Source organism: Nyctereutes procyonoides, unplaced genomic scaffold (assembly GCF_905146905.1).
Source record: "Nyctereutes procyonoides isolate TBG_1078 unplaced genomic scaffold, NYPRO_anot_genome, whole genome shotgun sequence".
NCBI lineage: Eukaryota > Metazoa > Chordata > Mammalia > Carnivora > Canidae > Nyctereutes > Nyctereutes procyonoides.
Genome location: NW_026575043.1, coordinates 16,872,672 through 16,894,725, shown reverse-complemented (window position 1 = coordinate 16,894,725; position 22,054 = coordinate 16,872,672). Strand labels below are relative to the sequence as shown.

Below are 22,054 nucleotides of genomic sequence, written 5' to 3'. Positions count from 1 at the left end.
GCTTCTGAAGGAGCAGGTGTCACCTTAAATCTAAAGTCTAGTTTGTTTACTGGCTGTATTTTATATCCTTTAGAAAATGACACAAAATGGCAATAAAATCATTGTAAGTATTCTACAGGGGAATATAAATGCCCTTTGGTTACAGTGTACATACCTTTATACATAATTCCAGTTTATTTTCCCTGGAATTATGTTAAATATGTAAAAAGCCTTTTCTCATAAAGGTAAAAATGCTAGATGTTTCCGAGTTGTAATTTAGCATTAGTGTCAAAATTGCTTCAGAAAATAAGCTACTGTTACTATTTCAAGTGTCATTCAGCATACTATATGTGATTTTGCACATAAAATAAGCTTATATGATTTTATATCAGTGTTTAGAAAATGTGGGATTAAAAATAATTTATTGGATACAAATATGTAATTGTAACTGACACTATGAACTGTGTTTTTTACATTGTTTTCTAATATTACTATCAAACAATTGTTTCATGGAATTACAAAAAAAATCTCCCCCATACGCTAAACAGAAGAAACCATAATACTTCTATATCCATGAATTCTTAGAAATAAAAAATGAGTACATCTCCAGATAGTTCTTAGGTAAATATGGATACAACTACAAAATGCATCAAAATATTTTCATGGCTTTTCTAAATATAGATATAAGGAAAAATAATTATGTTGACTTTTTATCGAGGTTTTTTTTTTTTTTCATGAGTGAATTATCTTGGACTTTTTGGGAAATTAGTATTAGCCTTATCAATTGGAGTCAAGATAAAAATCACTGATTGGTAGTATGGCATATTCTGAAAATGCTTCTCTCAAGCACTGATTTTGTTTGCATAGGTTTAAAATGTAATTTTCAGTGCAAAAGCTCAAAATTTTTCCCAATATATAGTAACTTCAGATTAATAAATAAAGAGACGCATAATTTTTTTTCACATTTTTCACACTTCACATTTCACCTTTCAAGATATGGTTACTAAAATCCAATTGAATAGTGGACAAAAATATTCGGAAGTAAAAGTGAACATATTTTTATGAAAAATAAAATCAATCTTTATCAACTGTGCAATAAAAATGTAATTATTTCCCTCTCTAATGTTTATGTTAGACATTTAACCAATAAGTTTAGTTGTCAAGGCTTATTTTTAACATGGCTTCTTTATACTTAATATATGTTTTAAAACATTTCCTATGACTTTGAATCCTGGAAAATATTTTTCTCCAGTATGTCAGATATATGTATTATTTGTAATAGATGTATGAATATAATAATACAATAATTCTTTTCTTTAACTTTCATAAGTTCTAATTGAAGATTCAAAGGAAGTCTAAGATGCTGAAAATAATTTTACATGTAAGTATTATCAAAGTATGTATCTTATAACTCTCTTTCTTTATACACAAATAAAAAGTATGAGATCTATAAAAAACAGAAATTATTAATGAATGACTCTCAAATTACTAGTATAAATAAAATGCAGGGAGAAATAATATTAAGTTAAGGTAATAGTGGTTACTTCAGAAAAGATCTGTAGAATCTCTAAAATGTTTCTAAATGTCATATCTCAGTACACAATAAATAGAATCAAACAGTTCTTCATGATTTTCTACAGAAACCAAACCCAGTTACACTAACATTAATTTAGTCACTAAAAGTTAATGTCTTGACCTTATTATTGAACAGCTACATTTCCTGAGAATGTGTCTGAAATCTGCTGTATTTATCTAAAAATTAGAGTGTCCTAATCATGAGAAAGTTGTTATTTTTCTCTCTTACAGGTTACCGATAATATACATATTATATATGCCAATTATATATATTATACACAATATATATAAATGATAAATTTAGCCTGAGGTGAGAATTGTCTAGCTTAGTTTTGTGAAAAGCAAACTGTCTCATAGCAAATTATACTGACCTAATTATTATGGACAAATAAAATCACTTATTTTGACACATACATATGGGAATAATAATTTTGTCACATAATTTTTCAAATAATATGATTCATATATATACATATATTTAAAAGATTAGCAAATATGCCTATGTAAGACTTTTTATGGTAATAGGACAGGAAAATGTCTTGTAAGTGACATTATATTCTAATACTAGTCTGACTGTTGAATTCCTCTTTGCTCTTATATTCTGATTCCTTTTTAATGTTTCTTATAATGGCGTCTAAGTTTTAGATACAACAGAATGATGACCCTTTACAGTTTACTAAAATAGCCAACCATTCTTAGTGGGGAAAAAAAGGCAAAATAGTATTAGGACTCTATTTAAAAAAAAAAAATTAAACGAAGTGGAGACTGTTAAATTTGAATTTGAAAACTAGAAATAAAGGGCATTGGCATACTGACATTTTTTTAACAATATTTTATGCAAAGCCATAACTGTTGCTATTACTATTTCACTTTAATGTGTATTTTCAATATTGCACATAAGCAGATGTGTCCAAAGGACTCACTGCATCTTTCTATATAGGTGTTGTGCAAAAAATGTAAAATGGTCCAAATTTAGGGAATGAAAACATGACTTTCTCCCATTTGCATGAGCAAATTAGTTTTAATATCTTCTTTAAGTGAATCTACACAATAAAAAATAAATAAACAAATGTTCTTTCCTTCCCATATGTAATGGTTTTCAACAAAAGAAAAACTTGGATGGTAGAAATCCCTCTCATCCCAGAAAATGAAAGCTATCATCAACAATTTATATGTTTAATGAATACATTTCAGGGGCCCCAATTTCCTATATTTTCCTATTGATTTCTCTGCCACATTAGTGTGCACATTTCTCTCTCACACACTATACTGACGATTGGTCACTGTAGTAGGTGAATGGGGGGGGATTCTGAAATTCAGTAGTTTTTCCTGAAATGTACTAAAATAGAAGAGTTAAAATTGAAGTCTCAGTTATTTGTATGATGTTCCCCTGCAACTCACTGATTCATGAACCAAATGTGGTTTCCCCCATCCTGCTTATTCCAAGCATCTGTGGATTTGCAGGGGACAGTCAGCTTCATCTGCTGTCTTCTCACTGAGCCCAATAAAGGTTAGGCTGAGTCTCTCAAGACCTGCTCTTTGCACTATATATATGGTCATTAAATTCAGTGAGTGGAAGAAAAGCCCAGAGCTGAGTAAAACCCATCTAATAACAAAATTGTGTTCCCATTTTTATTTTTTGCTTTTCTTCTCCTGCTGCTTTCTATCAGCAGAGCACTTAACAATCACTAATTGGTTAATATGTTATTTAGGCAAGTATTAATATTCTCATTTTGCAGACGAGGAATCAGGCTTCCTGCTGTGTATCTTCTGGCCCTGGGTAAGGAGCTCTTCAGAGGAGAGATTCAAAGTAGGTGAGCCTGTCCTCCTGAGGCCCAGACACTTGCCTGGAGCTGCTCAACTGGGTCTCACAGAGCCTCTGAGATCGCTGAGTTCCTGACTCCCACATCTCCGCTCAGACCACCAGGCGACACTGCCTCTAATGACAAAAAACCCTTTTCCCATTCCACCCCAACCAATGCTCCAAGGACTTTCTTAATTGCGATGGATACCCTGGGATCGGGAAGCTTATTTGTGACTTGATGAATCTGCTCTAGTCTTGCCTGGGTTTCTAGGTTTTGTAGCACTAAAACTTTAAAGTAACTCTGTTCAAATACACACACACACACACACACACACACACACGCACGCAAGATATCCTACCTGTGGAGCAGAGATGAGGCACTGCTCTCCAAAAGTCTATGGAATCACGGAGCTCGGAGGGGCTAATATAAAACAGAATTACAGAGAAGTGCTCACCGCCAAGACAGACCAATGATGACCTCCACAAGTGCAGAGGGGATCTTACTTGTTAAAGCAAAATATGTAGGATACAGTAAGAGCCATGTCATTAAGGGTGACAGGCCTGGATGGAAAAAGAAAATGATGAACACAAATCCATAGGAAAGATCCTTTGTAATATAACTTCTATTTCAGACTCATGAAATCTGACCTCTTTAGAATAGAACTCATTCTGTTCAAAAACATGGCTTTCCATTGAAATAAAATCTTGAAGATAATTTGTTCAAACCCACATTGCTAGGGCTTTATCAAGACCAAAAAAAAAAAAAGGTTAATATATGACCTATATTTCATATCAGGTTAAAGAGAGGCTTCAAGATCACTCTTGTGACGGGTGAGAGCTGTATTAAATGCAAAAAGAATTTAGATAACTGAATATCCTATTTAAAAAACACCATAAAACCTTTGAGAATAGTGTTCAGGTTATAAGGTTGAAGCAAAACTTCATCCATTTTTATTTATTTATTTTTTTTGCCATGGCTATTATGTAAATAAGTTAGGCTCAGACACAATTACCTGTTTCTTCTCCTGTCAGACTATCCACTCAAACTGTGGCTCGATTCTCACAGGTACCTTTAAGTGAGTGTTCTAAGTAATATCCAAAGTATAAGTTCCCTCAATTCACATAATGTGATACATTCCATGTCTGCTTCCCTGGCCATGTTGGCATGAAATCACTTAACGGTGGCACAATATTAATTGGAAAGAAATCTCCATCGTAATCGAAAGGATGTCATGGTGCCGAATTACCATGTAGAACAAGTTGGCATCCATAAAGTCAATGCAATTTAATAGATTTCCTAGAGCATCAATAATGCACTTAGCACAGCCATAGGGAGCTCCAGGGTAGAAGTTAACTTCCACGTAGGTAACTACTTATAAACCACAATTTAAAAAATCAAATAGAATTTTCATTAATCCAAAAAAACATAATCTACCCCAGTGTTGATATTTGAAATTTCTTTTCAATGAATACATCTTTGGGGAAGAAATGCACTAACTTCATTTCTCACTGAAGTTACAAAAGACCAGTCTCGAACACCCCCCAGGTTCAGGTTTTATAGCTCTAAAGGCCAATAATACATGTGGAAGTCCCTGGTAAGGGTCAGGAGAGAGAGAGAAAGGAGACCAGGATGACTGTGAGTAGCTAGAAAGAAAATTTGTCTAATCTTCAAGTTGTTCTAGAATTTGTACTATTTTACAGTTCCTGCCCTTAAGGAGACTAAATTTCATGCTAGTAATATGTTTCGGGGGGCTAAATAAAATCTGGTATTGGTGATAAGTGGTAGAGATGGTGTAAGGGAATAAGTCTGTTTGAAATGGCTCTCAGTAGATTTCATGGACCAAAAAGCAGGGAATGTAAAACATGAAGCAATAAGCGGGTAGTGTCTAGATGCAGTCCCACATGAAAGGAGGACCTCATGTAAACATTTGCTGGGATCTGCAAAAAAAGGGAAAGCTGGTTTAGTATTTGCTAGAATCTCTGTTGGACACAGTTTCAGAAGTGCTGACGTGTACTTCCATCACCATATCATTACCACCACATAATGCAGTAGTGGTGAAAACACAGGCAGAGAGTCAGATGGCCCCTTGAGCTCAATTCCCTCACCATTCAAGACTCCCAGAGTGGTTTTGTTTTTTAGTCTAATGTTACTATTAGTACCTGGGGAGAAAAAAAAATAAAAGGTGTGCGAGTTGAATGAATTTAACGTTGCATGATCCATAATGCTTTGTCATCTTTATTGCACCTTCTTTTATAAAAAGAGCTAAAAGTACTTTGCCAACATGATCCCATTAATCTGCCCCAAATCTCTATAAGGCAGGCAGTCTAAGTCTTCATAACCCAGTTTTACAGATAAGAATGTCGGCAGAGAGGAGTGGGAAGGGAGTAAGGCAAGGTTCTGGGGCAAACGCAGAGGTGAGTGAATCAGAGGGCCCTGAGGATTGCTCTGTGCCTGGGAACAGGCCACCTCATGTCAGGGCTTCCCACTCAGGTCTCAAGGCTGGCAAGCTGCCACAAGATGTTTTGTAGCAGAAGCAGAGACACCCCTGGTGTTCTGGCTTCTTCAGGTCTTTCAGTGCATGGTATATGCACATAATTAAGCACAGGTGCCTGTGCAAATAAAAACAACAACAACAAAAAAAAAACGAAAAACAAACAAACAAAAACAACAACAACAATTCAGCCGTGACAGTTTTTCTCTGGAGATTTCTAAAGCAAATGTCTCTGAAGTCCAAAAAGGGAGCATACGCCAAAGTACTTATAGCAACCCTTGACCCAAATTCTCAAGGAATTCCAACAGATACAATCAGAATCTCCTCCATCTGTTGCTCTGCTGCAATATACACAATTCCATCATTTCACCACTCAATAAGGGATCCCGGAGGTGAAGTACTGGAGAATCTGTCTGGCACATCTGGGATTTTCCCAGGAGAGCGTCTCTGTGAGTCGCTCAAGTACCCAAATGCTGTCTGGGTAGGGATGGTAGAGAGGAGAAGCTCCCTATCCGCAACACTGATCTCTAAGCCATTGGAAATTTCCTCAAGGTTCTATTCAAAGGAATAGGACAGGTTATGTCCTCATTTATGAGGACAGACTTTCATCAACTTTCTAGCAAAAAACACAATGGCAAAAGTCCATACGGAAAGGGTGGACTTTCCATCCTGCAAATTCTTACAAATTAATATTGTGCCCCTGTGATGTGGTCATGCCAACATCACCAGGGAAGCAGTCATGAAATATATCTAGATTTTCCTCCTCCTCCACCCTTTATTTCTACCATCTAATGGGAAATAACATTCGTTCAGACTTTAGAATTCAACAACACTGAGGCAAATAGGACTGAGCCTCAGGTTTCAACGGGCCATGATATTTGGGTTTGAAGAATATGGTGCAACATGAGAGATCCCTATTTTAAACTAAACTCAGCTCACCTAAAGACTCTGGCCTTTTAAGAGAAAGCATGGCCCTAAGATCTTTGCTAAGCACCCCTTTAACATTTTTAAAGATTTAAGGATGGGGACTTTATTTTTTAAGATTTTTCTTATGGAGGGCAGCCCAGGTGGCTCAGCGGTTTAGCTCGGCCTTCAGCCCAGGGCCTGATCCTGGAGACCCAGGATCAAGTCCCATGTCAGGCTCCCGGCATGGAGCCTGCTTCTCCCTCAGCCTGTGTCTCTTCCTCTCTCTCTCTCAGTGTGTCTCTCATGGATAAATAAATAAAATCTTTTTTAAAAAAAGATTTTTCTTATGGAAAAAGTATTAAATGCTACCATCTTGTTCATTTTGTGTGAGATCATTTGAGCAAGGGACTGCAAACTTTCCTGAGGCATCGAAGTGTGTCCGTGGATTTAGAGAATTCTTCATCAATCTGCTGATGTTTACAAATGTTAACTGAGTTAAAGTTCTCATAGGCTGAATCCTGAATCATTTCACTTGATTTGTTTCCTGTCTCCCTGCCACAAAGCTATCTGCAGAAACAATTTACTTCTTACATAACACCTTTATTTCTTTAGGAGTGCTCACTTCGGCAGCACATACATTTCTTTAGGAAAACACTCAAATGTATCTTCAAGTCTATTATGGTATTAGAGACATTAATTATACAATATGCTTACAAAGTCATTTTGAAGCCTTTGAAATCAAGTATAAACACACACACATATACACTCATGCACTACAACATACACAGCACTTGCATTAGAATATGTTCAAAAAATAATAATAAAAAAATAAATTATGTTCAGAGGCACATACCTCAACAATGGCACCACTGGGGAGTCGGAGAAAATGGCGGTATAGCTCTTGGAACCCACTGGGATAAATGGTACATATAGACACATGAGAAGTAACATCTCCTGGACCAAGCGCAGACACAGAAATTTTATTTTGCTGTTGGAGGTCACAGCTGGAGATTCTGGACTTGACGCCATGGTTTTCCCAGATATAATCGCACACTGCCACCTAGTGAGACACAGAGCCCCCCCCCAAACCCCCCCCCCAGCCCCAGAAAAGAAGAGAAAAAAATTAATTAACTTCTGGCAAGAGCATAACCAATTTTAAATGATTTTACAATAAATCTGAAAGTCTGCCATCTGCAATGCCTGTACTCTATTCCATGCATATTTTTATGACATATATCTAAATAGTGAAGATAGACAAATCCCCGGTGTGTGCTCCATAAAGTTAATTCTACACAGATGAAGCTGTAATTGGCTCCCATATTAACCCAAAGTAGGAAGATCAAGCAGGATGTGACAATGACAATGTTGATTAAAAAAAAAATGCTTATGGATGGTGTTATGAATGGGTGTTTGTGCTTTCTCATCCAAAAGAAATCCCTGCTCGTTTTCCTTGTTCTCACTGTGCTAAGTGCTAAGTCACTGGCATCATCAAAAACAGTGGATGAGATAAATTAAAGATACGTTTTGCTGTAGTTCACAGTGCAGGACTTTTGCATATTTCGTACATTTATCTACTATTTTTCCTTCATAACAGTTCCTACTTTTATACTTACTGGACTTTATTTCTGATATGATTTCTCAGGTAACAATTCCATTTTCTGATGCAATGTACCTGTGTGAGGCCTTCATTAATATTAAATGAATTATGAATAAATGGAAAAAAACACCTTTATTGCTCATTTAAAATATTAGTGATGAAGATTAGACTAAATCGCTTCTAAAACTTGTTTGTGGCTGATAAACCTTCTGGTCTCCAGATATCTTTGTTATCATTTCCTACAACCACTGAGCTATAGAGATGCTTTCTACAATTTCCAGTTTCCATATCTGCAGATGCCAGTAGTTTCAGAAGCAGATAGAGGAGAGTAGTCAATGGATTTCTTTCCTCACTGGCTGTTTCTGAGGCATGAAACATTTATCTGTTGTTGCAGAAAGTCCAGATCAAACATGTGCTCCAAAGTTAACTTCTCCTAAGATGATTTACAAATGCTTTAAACCCTCAGAAATATGGAAAGATTTAACAATATGAAAGAAAGTTCTGGCCAATTACTATTTACCCCAAGTCTATAATTGACAATAAACTCCCAAGATTCCAGCTAGTGATGTTTTTCTTTGAAAATAATAAAAAAAAAAAAGGCAAGATTGAAATCTGGATGAACAGGTACAGAAGTGGTAAATGTCTTGAAACAGTTTGAATGAGAGAAAAGATCAAGGTCTGTTATAATTAAAAACAGAAGTTTACTGAGGATCCATTCTATTTTCGGTTCCTGAGAAAATCTAAACATGCTTTGGGAACTAACACCCTAGCAGGAATTCACAGTAAGCAGACATTTAACTGAATACTCTACTCTGAGATGAGGACACAGAAGGAAACTTCCTGAGGACATGAGGTGTGAGTTGGGTCCCCAAGACCTCCCCAGGATTTCAGGAGGGATGAAAAGCACTAAAGATGTTTTTGGCAAAGGAGTCCTAGTCCTAATGGCACTGCTTTGCAGAAGTGCACCTGGGTCAGAGGCCGATGAATGCTCCAGGGGACTGGATTGTAGCAGGGGGTGTGAGGGCCGGGACATGAGGCTGGAAACACCATCCAGAACTGCAAAGCTGCTGCATGCTGTGCTACCATATTTTGATCATTTGGGTGGGGGGAGCAGGAAGGTTTGAGCAGAAGAGGCTTGATTTGTATTATAGAGTAATAGAGCTGAAAGCGCCCTGGAGGGAGGGTAGACCAGAAGGATGAGAGATTGGAGCTCATCTGACCTGAAAGAGATGATGAGGCCTGGTGCTTGGGCAGCGGCAGTTGGATGGAGTCAGAGTGCATGATTTCTTTTCCTGATATGGACTCATCAGAGTTTGGTCACCAGGTAGATATGAGCTGTGAGTGAAAAAGGCACCTCAAAGGTGGACAAGCATGAGACCCCGCTGGCCAGTATGCCCCTGAAATGCACTACGGTGAGCAAGCAGGCAGTGCAGGTTTGAGGAGCGACAACAGTTCACTGAACATATATCTCAAGGAGAAAATCACTAAACTGGGGCAGGACTGTGATAGCAGCTCTGCAAATATAAATCAACTTATATAATTAATCCTTAATCTGCATAGTAGCCTGCTGAGGATGTTAAGCAACATCACACATCCCCAGGTAAAATCAGGAGATGAATGAGGACAGGCTGCTCTTCGGACCCCTCAAAAAGTCTGCGAGGGATCAGAACAGAGGCCTCGTTGCTCTCCACTGTGTGCACACAGCTCCAGGCCGGGTATTACATATGTCTCTCCTTCTCTTCTTTAAAGGCAGCCCATTCACTGATGTTTTCCAGCCTCTGGATGTCAAAGATTAAGCTTCAGAAAAAGCAGAATAAAATAAATGAGATAGGAACAAGCATGCCATGTCCCGGAGAACCAGACAGTCTCTGCTCGTCTCACGAAGTAGTGTTGAAAAGGCAGTTAGATTGGAGCCCCGATGGACGAGAGCCTCTCCGCCTTGGAAATGCACTCTAACACAGACCTGTGTTGCACCCCTAGACGCTGCAGGTCTGTTGAAAGGTCCGCGAAGATGCGCACACTTGTCTGAAAAGCAGCAACTCCTACTTTGGACGTTGACGCACTTCAAAAGGTAAGTGATATCGAAGATTTGGGCAGTAGTAACGTGCAGAGTAGATTTTTAAAATAATCTTTAGTCACTTTGATATGCACTTCCCTCTTCTTCTCCTTTTTAACTATCTCTCACCCTAGGGAAGACAACATAACGCGCCTTTGCCTAGAGACACCTCTGATCTAAGTGTCTAGGGAGAAAGGGAGAAGTAGACTTGAAAGGAAGTTCGCAGTCCTTAGTGGCAGTTAACACACTCACACTCACACACACACACACACACACACGTTTATATGTATGTTTTAATTTAACGTTGCAAGTGTGCCAGGTTGGTATATTATTCCAGTTTTATAGACAAGGAAACTGAAGCTCCGAAATTTTAAGCAATTTACAGGTATGTGATGGTATTTTCTAAGAGATGATAAACCTTATCCCTTCCCCTCAGGGAGCCCTATGCTCCTGGCTCCTCTCCACAATGTTACGTGTTGTCCTCGCTGGTGAATTTGGAACAAGAGATCAGAGTCACCCCCTTGCCCTTGTCTCCTTGTTCTGTTACATCCAAGCTGCCTCAAGAAAGCACCCATAGTCCCTGCCCATCCATAGTCTGGTTTTAACAAGAGCAGCCTCTTCTGAGCATGACCTTGCATTCCAGCTCCTCTCTGTCGACTCTCCTCCCTAGTGGGGTGATGAATTAACAAGCCCACTTGGCAGCTGATCTAGAGCCAGATCTTCCAAACAGCTTTATCAGTAATGAGGCTGGCATTTTTATTGCCTTTGGTCCAGTTCCTGTGTTTCCTTAATTTTCTCAAATAGCTCAGATGGGGAAAAGAGGTGTATAACCTAGTAGCCTCCTGACACCCCAACAGTAATGAGGCAGCTCTGATATCTGAACCCAGGTTGGTCTGACTCTACAGCCCAGGCACTTCTGATTACACCGTGGGTAAAATGCTTGATCACATAGTACACGATCACCTTTGCACGCTAGTGTGTGGCTGCAGAATGGGGATGTGTCTGAGCATGATTCCCTGTGCTGTGCTTTCCCTTCGGTGAAGCACTCATATGGAAGAAGCCAAGGGAAGATTTTTCTTCCTATCTTCGGTCAGGGTGGGAACTTTGTAAACACCCTTCTTGACTCAAAAGGGATGTCGTGGAGTTGTCTTAAAAGTCGGGAATAGAGGCAGTGTCCAAATTACTGCAGGCAGTGAGTCTACGGAGAGCTCATGGAAGTTTCTCAAGGTTCTTTGAATTGATGATTAACTGGAAAAGATACCAGAGTATGTTTTTTCTTCCCTCTTTTGGGCTATAAAGCTGTGATACAAAAGCAACCGGCATAGTTTTCAGGATTTCTAGCTAGCAGGTCTTCAGATAGGATAAGGGGATATCCATCAACAACAGGGCATGGGGATCAAGTTAAGCCCTATTCTTTTGCTTTATGGGTACACACCTCCTCCTAGAAAAGAAGGCAGAGCACAGCAGAAGTGAGACAGAGAGACCCATGAAACCTCACTAGAAATGGTTAAGAATCTGAACCAGATGTTCACGCAGAAGAGAATATTTTCGGTTACCCGCTGATATATCGAACATTCTCCCATTGGCCATGAACACATCCTACCCTACGGGTAATTGCTTTATATTCTGACTTACAACTGAAGACAGCCTGAAGCAATTGGGGATGCTTAGCTTTGAAACCTTCTTAAAATCCTCCCTAGGGTTAAGAAAGTAGGACAAGGTAAAAAAAAAAAAAAAAAAAAAAAGAAAAGAAAAAAAGAAAAAGAAATGAAAAAGAAGAAGAATATTGTTTTTATAACAGGAACTAAATCTGAAGAAAGGCAGATCAGAGGGTGGACACAGAGGTGAGGAGTGATGGGGAAATCACCATTTGATTTTTCTTCGGTCCTTTGGCTCATGTCTGAACAATCTATGTGGGTGAACGTGATTCTCAGCAACTGTGCTTCCTTAACTATTAGCTCTATTTCTTTAAAACGAGCTGTTGAGTAATAAGCTTCTCGGCAAACTGACCTGTGATCATTGATAACTGTTCACATGCAGTAGTTCTCATTTAATTTTATTTCAGGCCATGAAGACAATTCAAATAGAGGGAGGGAAAGATCTGTTAAGGCAAATACCAGACAACCTAGACATCGTCGCCTAGGGTAGGTGAGGGATACAAGGGGGGGGGGGGGAGCAGGATAAGATTTTTTCTATAAACTGCATTTTCTCGGGATGCCTTTGTTTTCAATTTCCTAGTGAGGAATGGTTAAACTATTTGGCAGTCTGAATAATACCTATGGAAAATTGGAGTTCACTCAGTACTTGTGCAAAACGATAGGCCGGAAGACAGCTACTGTGCCCTACGGAATCCAAAGGTAGTTCCACAAGTGAACTCTCCGGCCATCTGAAATCTCTTTCATTAAACCCATCAACTCCGTCCCTTCATTTCCAGGAATGCCCAGAGCGGGTTAACAGATCTATGGAGACAAGTGAGTCAAGAGACTACACATATAGGACACAGCTGAGGAGCTCAATCTGGAGTCACAAAAGCTTAGGAAGAGCCCACAGCACACCAGACCTGCAAACACTAATCCTTAAATGAAGTTCATCGTTTGGTAGAAAAACAAGTTAAGGGCGGTAATTCAATGGTAGACGAAACAGGCCGGAACAGGTTCAAATGCTGCATATTTCACAACAGAGCTTAATTAAAACAGGACTATGAGGCTGTTAATTGCATTATAATAGTTCGGCATGAAATTAGGTCTGATGTGAATGTCCTTATAGTGGATTTGTTTATGTTATTATAATTACACAGTGGTACATAGATTTACTGCATAGATACATTTTTAACAGGCCAGCTCTTGGGTGGATTTCTTTTCTTTCCTCACTGGAATTTGCACTCTATTTACAAGTGTGGAAAGTCAGCAAGAGGGAACCGGGGTCAGGAAATTAGGTCATACTGGATGATCCACTTGGTCCCCCGTGTATTTAAAGCTTAGAACTCCAAATAAGTTGTGCCTCGATGACGGTGATTTTTATTCATCATTTCTTTGGGAGAGAACGTGTCATCAAAAACCTGGGTCTCAGTAAAATGAATGTCTTACCCAAAAGTGCTTTATTTTGTCTTAGAAAGCAATGCTTTCCCTTCGAATCAATGAATGCAAATGTATGACTAAGCATGTCTTTAGTTCTCCAATATCATCTATTTCAGTGTAAATTTAAAAAAATGTCAAAGATTTGGATCTAGTAAAAGATGGTAACTCCTATTCACAGGATGTGCAAGAAAAAAGAAAAAAAAAAAAAGACAGCAGGAGTTGGTTTGGTTTTCCAAACAGAAAAATGGATAGTCTTCCTTGATTCATCCGTAATTTCCACTTTTTGGACAAAGACATACTTGGCTCACAGGAGAATCTAACTTATGACCTTGATTTAAACACTAAAACCTGAGATAATATCAGAAGTTTTGAAAGCATATCCCACATATTTGATAATGTTTTCAATTTTCATCAAGACATTCTTATTTCCATGCAGACTATACGTATATCAGCATTTGCACATTTCTTCATTTTTTGTGTCGCTTTGAAACAAAACAGCAAAAAAAAAATTAATAGAAGATTACCTACAAATAAATTAGGTAAGTAAGATGATTATCCCTTTGTTGTTTCTTTCTTTAACATAACCATTAGGAGTATGGAACAAGCACTTAAGTAAATTCGAATCAATTTGGAGAAAGGCAATAAACTATGTCGCATTGCCAGAAAGCCATACTTCTAAACAAAATTACCTGTGCTTAATTTAGATAGAAATTATGCAGTTTGGGAAAGCTAATGTATATCTATATGTGCTTGCATACGCACTGTGTAGTAAGTTCCCTTATTATGACTGTCTCTAATTTTAGTAACCCCTAGGTTTTACATCTTGCATCTGTCAGCAGAAATACATGCTTTTCATAGCACTATTGCAAAATTCTTAAGAAACACACTAGAAAACCACAAAGAATTTCTGGTTATATGTCGTTTTTTCAAAGCTCTTGGGAATAGAAATAAATGAAAGAAAAAGTTACAGGTTATTTCATGCAAGTAGAAAGACACAAGTGTTAGCAGTATTCCCAAGGCTTCTGCTTGGGCATATGCATGCAAATATTAATAATAGCACCAATACAACTCTATGTGAACAGCTACAGATTTGTTTCAGAGAGAGCACAAGCATAGAGCAACGCCACCTCCGCCCCTCCCGACACACACACATCTGCCTTTACACCATGCTTGGGAAGCACTGGCTACTGATAGGAAGAGAGGACTATAAGGCGAAAACATTCTGCTACAAATCTGAGATCAGGAACAAAGAGATTCAAAAGATGACGGAAAGGAGAAAGGGAAGGAAAAAACAAAAATTTGCTCCAGTCGCCCACTGCTTTTGGAGATAAATCCCACAGGTGGCAAATGCATTTGTTTAAATGGAAAGCAATCATAATAACATGGCTAGCAGTATTTTCCATTCATAGGCTTCACTCTCTAGAGACACAGAAAAAAAAATGTTTAATTTTACAGTCAGATTGCATAAAATACCTAAACCATGGCCAAAGAATTGCACCATATACGGAAATCTTCAAATTTAAAAGAAGCCTTTCTTTCCCTGAATTCCAGAAAGAAAAAAAAAAAAAAACAAAAAAAAAAAAACAAAAGAAAACACAACATGAAATTGTCTGTGATCTAATATTTTAGTGTCTGGTCCCAAGCAACTGAAGACAAATAATTGAACTGACTTAATTAAGGCAGCCAGCTTTAGTCCGATTATCAGAAGAAGAAAAATTGGACTACAATGTTTTGGGTTTTTTTGTTTTTTGTTTTTGTTTTTTTCCTTTCTGGATCGCAGGCTTGCCTTGTGATCCATAGACCTGGCTACGGCTAGAGTTTACTCAAACCCATCAATCCAACTAAGCCACTAAGTCATTGATAAAATGAGTTTCAGGTATCTACAAGTATGAAGATTAGTTGTTCCTTCTTTTTAAAATATTTATTCAACCAGCACCTCTACATTTGCTTTGATGTGCCCTGAGCTCTCTATCAGGAAATTATTCATCTAAAAGGGTGGCCACCACCATACTGGTGACTAATACTTGGTTCTTATCCCATACCTTCAGTTTAATGTTCTCTACCAGTCAAAAAATACCAAACAATGAGACATGCAAAAGATACAGGGAGAAGTTGTCTCTATGTATATGTATATGTGTTTATGTGTGACTGTTTTATTTTATATTTGGGATAAATGACTCCCAAAATGTAGTCCCCAAATATTTTTGCATCAACTAAAATGAACAAAACTACATATATTATCATTTATTTATACCCTAACCAATTCTTCTTTTTTTTTTTTTTCTAAACCTTAGTTAGGTTGTATAAATTGGCTGAAAATCTAGGAGGGAGATTTGGCAGCAGCAAGGATGAACTTACCAAACACTGAGCATGCTCCTACATGAGCTTTTGCAATGGCTATTGCGTGAATCTTCCCCAGACACCTACTAGCTTACTCCATTCCTTTAAAATGCTACCCAAATGTCACCTTATCGGTGCATCTCTTCTGACCGCCCCCCATATGAAATAACACTTCCTCCGTCAGCCATACCCTATGCCTTATTTTCATCATAACACTTGCTAAAACTGTTACTCGCAGCCATACTATAGATTTACTTGTTTATTGTCTGTCTTCCTGCACACAAATGTAAGTTTCGTGAGAAAAGAGAATAGGGCCTGGCCCACATAAGAGGCACTAAATATATATTTGTTGAAGGAATACATAAATGAATTCAGTGATTTGACTCAGTACTGAATGGACTCAGTACTGAAGGCACCCTGTTTTTATTTTTTATTTTTATTTTTTGGCACCCTGTTTTTATATTCGTTTTTTTTTTTTCGCATGCCTATCTTTGAAGCCACTGAAATGGATTCATTTTTGCCAACTCCAAAATGAATATGCAAAACAACCGCTCTTTCATGTCATTTTAAAAAAAAACAGTAAGGCCACACCTTCAGAAGTATCAGTGAGGTGAACTCTCCACCAACTTCCCGCAATGCAAGTTGTAACTCCTTATTTCCTAATTTAGTGAAGTTTGTTCAGCTGCTATCTTATCACATCATCCACCTACTCCACCCACAAGCCAAAGATTGCCTCTGTCATAACTCTCCTGGAATAATACCCCTTTGCACGCATATAAACCTTTACTCCAAAGCTACAATGCATTATATGGTAATTAATTGCCTTATTAACAGTGCAACAAGTAAAGAGATATTTTGATTGGAATGATAGTTGTTTAATGGGGAAAAAAGGGGGTGTATTTAGTTTAATACCTTCCTCTTATAGGACCAGGGGATGTTTTCTGGTGTTTTTCACAACCATAAAAGAAATCAGAATGTGTCCTTTGGGCTTTAAAACTAGGTCCCTTTTAGGGGTACCATGCCTGAGTGGCTCAGTTGAGTGAGTGGCGGACTCTTGGTTTCTGCTCAGGTCCTAGGGTGAAGCACTGCATCCAGCTCCCTGCACAGCAAGGAGTCTGTTGTCTCTCTTTCTTCTCTTCCCCTATGCCCACTCACATGTGCTCTCTCTCTCTAAAATAAATAAATAAATAAACAAACAAACAAACAAATAAATAAATAAATAAATCTTAAACAACAACTAGGTCCTTTTTCATTATTCATGGACATTTTTGAGTCACTCATTCATCCAGATATACAGGTGAGATAGACAAGTTAAATCACATTAGCTTGAGCTCCATGAAACTCATAATTTAGTATGGGAAGTGAGACACATATGTAAATAACTCTCATTTACAAGTATTAAATGCCCTATGAGATATTAGGAATTCTAAAAGATTTGAGGAGGAATAAATCATGTCTGTAAGTGATGATGATAGATGACTAATGCTGGACATCTCCCCTGTGCTAAGATTTGGAAGGAGCAGAAAAGCTACACACAGGGGAAAAGAGAGAATTTGTCTTGAAAAATAAAAGAATGGGGGAAATTGGTATTCATCTTTCAACCAGACTTTCCGTGAGTCTGTTTCCAGAATGTTAACACCTTTTGAGGATTTCACGAGATTTTGTCAGTTTCCTGACTTCATCATCCTTACCCTTTTGTTGTGAATGGAGTTCTCTCTTTAGGCATGGAATTTCCAGGGCAGAATTAAAAAGGAAGTAAAACAGCATATAGAAAATTGATCACAGCAGTAGCTATTTGGGGAAATATTAAGAATAAGAATGATAAATAATACTTATTTAGACTCATTATATAAAAGCCTCTGTTCAAAGCACATGCATTTATTTGACGATTCACTCAAAACCTATTTACTGAAATCTTACCTCTTACTGGGGGAATATGGAGATACAGAACTAAACCCATCAGACAAAGTCCTTGCTCTACCCCAGGTGGCATTGCAAGGGAGGAAGCACAGGATATGTAACTGAATATATCATAAATGCTATGGAGAAAAAGGAAACAGGGTAGGGGATGAAGCAATGGGTGGAGTCCATGGATAACGGGCTATGTTGTTACTTTTTATTCAGAGCTTCTGTTTTATTCTAGGAAAGCCTCTCTGGGAAAGAGACAATGGAATAAATGTGAATGTGGTGAAAGAGTATCAGTTCTGTATATTAAATGGGAGAATAGTGTCAGAAAAAGGAACAGCAACTAAAAGGGCTGTGAGGGGAATACACTTGCCATGTGTCCAAGGAAAAGCAACGAGACCAAAAGAACTGAAAGCAAATGAGCAAGGGGAGAAAAAGGATGTAAGATCAGAGTGGTGGGAATCCAGGGCAAGAAACCGAGCGTTCAATAATATGTAGACAACTGAAGAATGATGGGGTTTTTTTGTTGTTTTTTTCTTAAAGATTTTATTTATTTATTCATGAGAGACACACACAGATTTTATTTATTTATTCATGAGAGACAGAGAGAGAGAGAGAGAGACAAAGAGAGAGAGAGAGAGAGAGAGGCACAGAGACACAGGCAGAGGGAGAAACAGGCTCCATGCACATAGCCTGACGTGGGACTCAATCTCTGGTCTCCAGGATCACGCCTGGGCTGAAGGTGGCACTAAACCACTGAGCCACCCGTCTGCCCTAGAATGATGGTTTTTCTGCTGATGGGACTGAGAAACCATTGAGCATTTGTGTACAGAAGAGAAACATCTATGGCATTATAGAAAGGATCACCCTGGCTGACACTGAGGAATAGACTGAGAATGGGGACAAGGCTGTGGATCAAATAGTGTTTCCCTCAATGATATTTAAGTCTTAAACCTCAGTACCTATGAATGTGAATGTATTTGGGAATAGAGTCTTTGCAATCCATCAATATGAAATCAATAGGGCCAATATGACTGTGTCTTTACAGAAATGGGGAATCTGGGGGTGCCTGGGTGGCTGAGTCCAACTCTTGATTTTGTTCAGGTCATGGACTCAGGGTTTTGTTATTGAGCCCTGGGTCAGGCTTCACACTCAGCGTGGAGTCTGCTTGAGATTCTCTCCTTCTCCCTCTGCCTCTTCCCACACTGTGTGCACGCTCTCTCTCTTTCTCTCCTAAATAAATAAATAAATAAATAAATAAATAAATAAATAAATAAATAAATAAATTTTAAATTTTAAAGTCAGGGCTCTGGATCCAGAAATAGACATGCACATGCAGGGAGAATGCCACATAAACATGATGGCAGACATTGGGGTGATTTATGTACAAGGCAAGGAATGACAAAGGTAGAGAGCAAACTGCCACAAGCCAGGAGAGAGTCATGGAACAAATCCTTCCTCAGAACTATTAGAAGAAACCAACCCAGCCAACACCTTCACCTTGGATTTCTAACCCCCAGGACTGTGAAATAGTACGATCCTATTGTTTAAGCTGCCTACTTTGTGGCACTTTGCAAGGGCAACTCCAGGAAACTAACACAGGGAATGAATGATCCACTTACAAAAATTACTGCATTTAATCCTCCTTATAAACTTAGGTGGTTATTATCCCAAATTTCAGGTGAAGAAAACGAAGCATGGGTGTTAGGGAGGGGAAGTCAACTAACTTACTTAGGATGAATTAGTAAATGGTAGGGCCAAAGTATGGTTGCAAGGACATCTGACCCCAGAACTCAGGCTTTTAAACTCTATCTCTACTATTTCTCTTAGAATACATTTAAAAACTGTGAAGTGGAGGAACCTGGTGGCTTAGTGGTTAAGCATATGCTTGGTCATGATACCAGGGTCCTGGGATCAAGTCCTGTGTGGGGAAAAAAAAAAAAAATCCCTGCTCAGCAGGGAGTCTGATTCTCCCTTTACCCTTCTTCCTCCCTGCTCATGATTGATCTCTCTCTCTCTCTCTCTCTCTCTCTCTCTCTCTCTCTCCCCCAATAAACAAATAAATAAAATCTTTTTTTAAAAAAAGAGAAAACTGTGAAATGGATGGAAAACACTTGGATGTTGCCAAGTGCCTATTTCAATGAAGCTAGGGAATTATATGCACTTTAAATCATAAATACACACACACACACATATATATATTAAATAGCTGTATCTGTGTTTCTTATTATTGAAGCTGAGAAATGGGGATCAAGTGTTTGGAGAGGATTTGGCTGTAAAGAAATATCCCATCTCTTGTTTACTTTGATGAAAAACAATTCTCTAGGAAAAAGAGCACCTATATTGTGCCCTGCCTTAGTCACCAACTCTGGGGGTCATACTCTTTATCTATAAAAATGGGAAAATTGGATGAAATAATTTCTAAGGTATCTTCTAGGTCTAAGAGTCATATAAGTTGTTTTCTTATTACTTTGGCCATCCGTAAATTCTACATCTATTTCTTTTAAAGGTGAAAAACACCTACCCCTCCAGTTGAAGACAATACTGACATAATGTTGAAGAGTCACTGCACTGTAGAAGCTTAGCTTACCAGTGCATCCATGTGACAATTGCATAGTCCATGACACAGAATGCTTATAATTATTAACGTGGCTAATAGAAACTGGTAATGTGGCATTTCTTGGTTTCTAAGAGATTGACCCCATAGTAATGCAAAGTTTTATACACGTTTGTCATTTATTCTTTTCGGGGTTCCCTAATTTGAATTTACATTAAAAATTTTAAAGAGCAATTAAGGAAATATTGACAAATATTTCCCTCTAGTTCTTTTCTTAGGCCAAAGACAAACCCAAAACACTTTAAAAATACAAACTTTGGATTGTTTGATTGTACACTCTGTGATCATAAAGTCTGGAAACATGAATAATATTACTTTAATGTAAATAAGCCATTGATTTTTGCCTATGTTTCTGGCTTATATCCTTTCTTCTTTCTGGAAAGATGTCTTGCACAATAGTCATAAGAACAAAATTCTAGATTTGTATTCTTATCGTTTGGGCAAAATTCTTGGTTTGTCATTTTCCACAGTGGTAAAATAGAATGATTGAACTCAGTGATTTCTAAGAGAATTTCAATCTCTGAAATACAGTAAAATATTAGAGTAATGAACATGCATTAGAATGAGAATACATTTTAAAAATCCAAGATTGAGGGATATGACTTTCCATAAGTCAGTATTTTCCCTCTAGTCTCTAGAGATCAGCAAATCATAATAATAGACTTATTTTTTAATAGAACTTTTTTCTTCAACTTTGCTATAATCTAAAAGAGTACAATGCCAAAATATGTAAACATAACCCATCACTGTGACCATCTGGGAGCCAGAAATTCAAGATCCAAGTGACAGGACCATGATTACCAAGCATTTCTCACATAGAGTCTAGAGGAAATAAATACTTACAAAATTTTAGCTAAAATTTATCATGAAACTCATCTACTATAAAATTCTACTGAGCACACACCAAACAGAGTCAGCATCTCCCTATATACAAAGAGAATAGACCACTGGACTCGTAAGTTGTTTATTTCAGGTAATGTATGGTGACATGCAGCACTATCTAGTTTCTTTCATTTATTCAGTTTACTTGACATGAGACTGGCAAATGGATAAGTGGTTAGATAAGAGTGACACGTCAGTGTGGAGTCGTACTTTGTCTCTGTGTGTGTCTGTCTCCTTCTCTCTCATAAACACACACACACATACATACACACAACAGAGCAACTCTATTTTCTGGGTAATTAAAAAATACTATAATCCAGACTTTAATCAATGTCACATTGAAAGAATTTTTAGCAATACCTTTCTGTAATTTTTTATTTTTAAATTTATTTATTTATTTTAGAGAAAGTTGTGGGGAACAGGGCAGCAGAGGGAGATAAAATCTCAAGCAGACTGCTGATAGTGGAGTCCAACACAGAGCATGATCTCATGACCCTGAGATCATGACGTGATTCGAAATCAAGAATCGAATGCTTAAAAAAAAAAAAAAAAGAATTGAATGCTTAATGGACTGAGCCACCCAGGCATTTCTGGCTTTCTAAAAAAGATTTATTTAGTTATCTTTTAATAACAGTTTAATACCATCTCTGTCAAAACTATAGCTTTATTTTTTATCAACAGCTGATCAGCAGCTGAGTTTTGTCCAGCTATCAGATTATCTCTCAACATATTATCTCAACATATTTTATTTTTCTCTTAAATCTACTAAGAGAACCAAAACTGTCAAATAAGGCTTTTAGTCTACCCATTTCCTTTATAAGAAA

General features: G+C 37.8%; 1 protein-coding gene across 1 annotated transcript in view; it reads right to left on the bottom strand.

The window, feature by feature from the left end:
• LOC129508221 (uncharacterized) overlaps window positions 1-22,054 on the bottom strand; it is a gene marked incomplete at its 5' end in the record, with an annotated part of 286,519 nt that overhangs the window by 4,526 nt on the left and 259,939 nt on the right. The window contains one exon of the mRNA XM_055323237.1: window positions 7,610-7,816. Coding sequence (XP_055179212.1) covers window positions 7,610-7,816 — 207 coding nt within the window. The remainder of the gene's footprint in view (window positions 1-7,609; window positions 7,817-22,054) is intronic.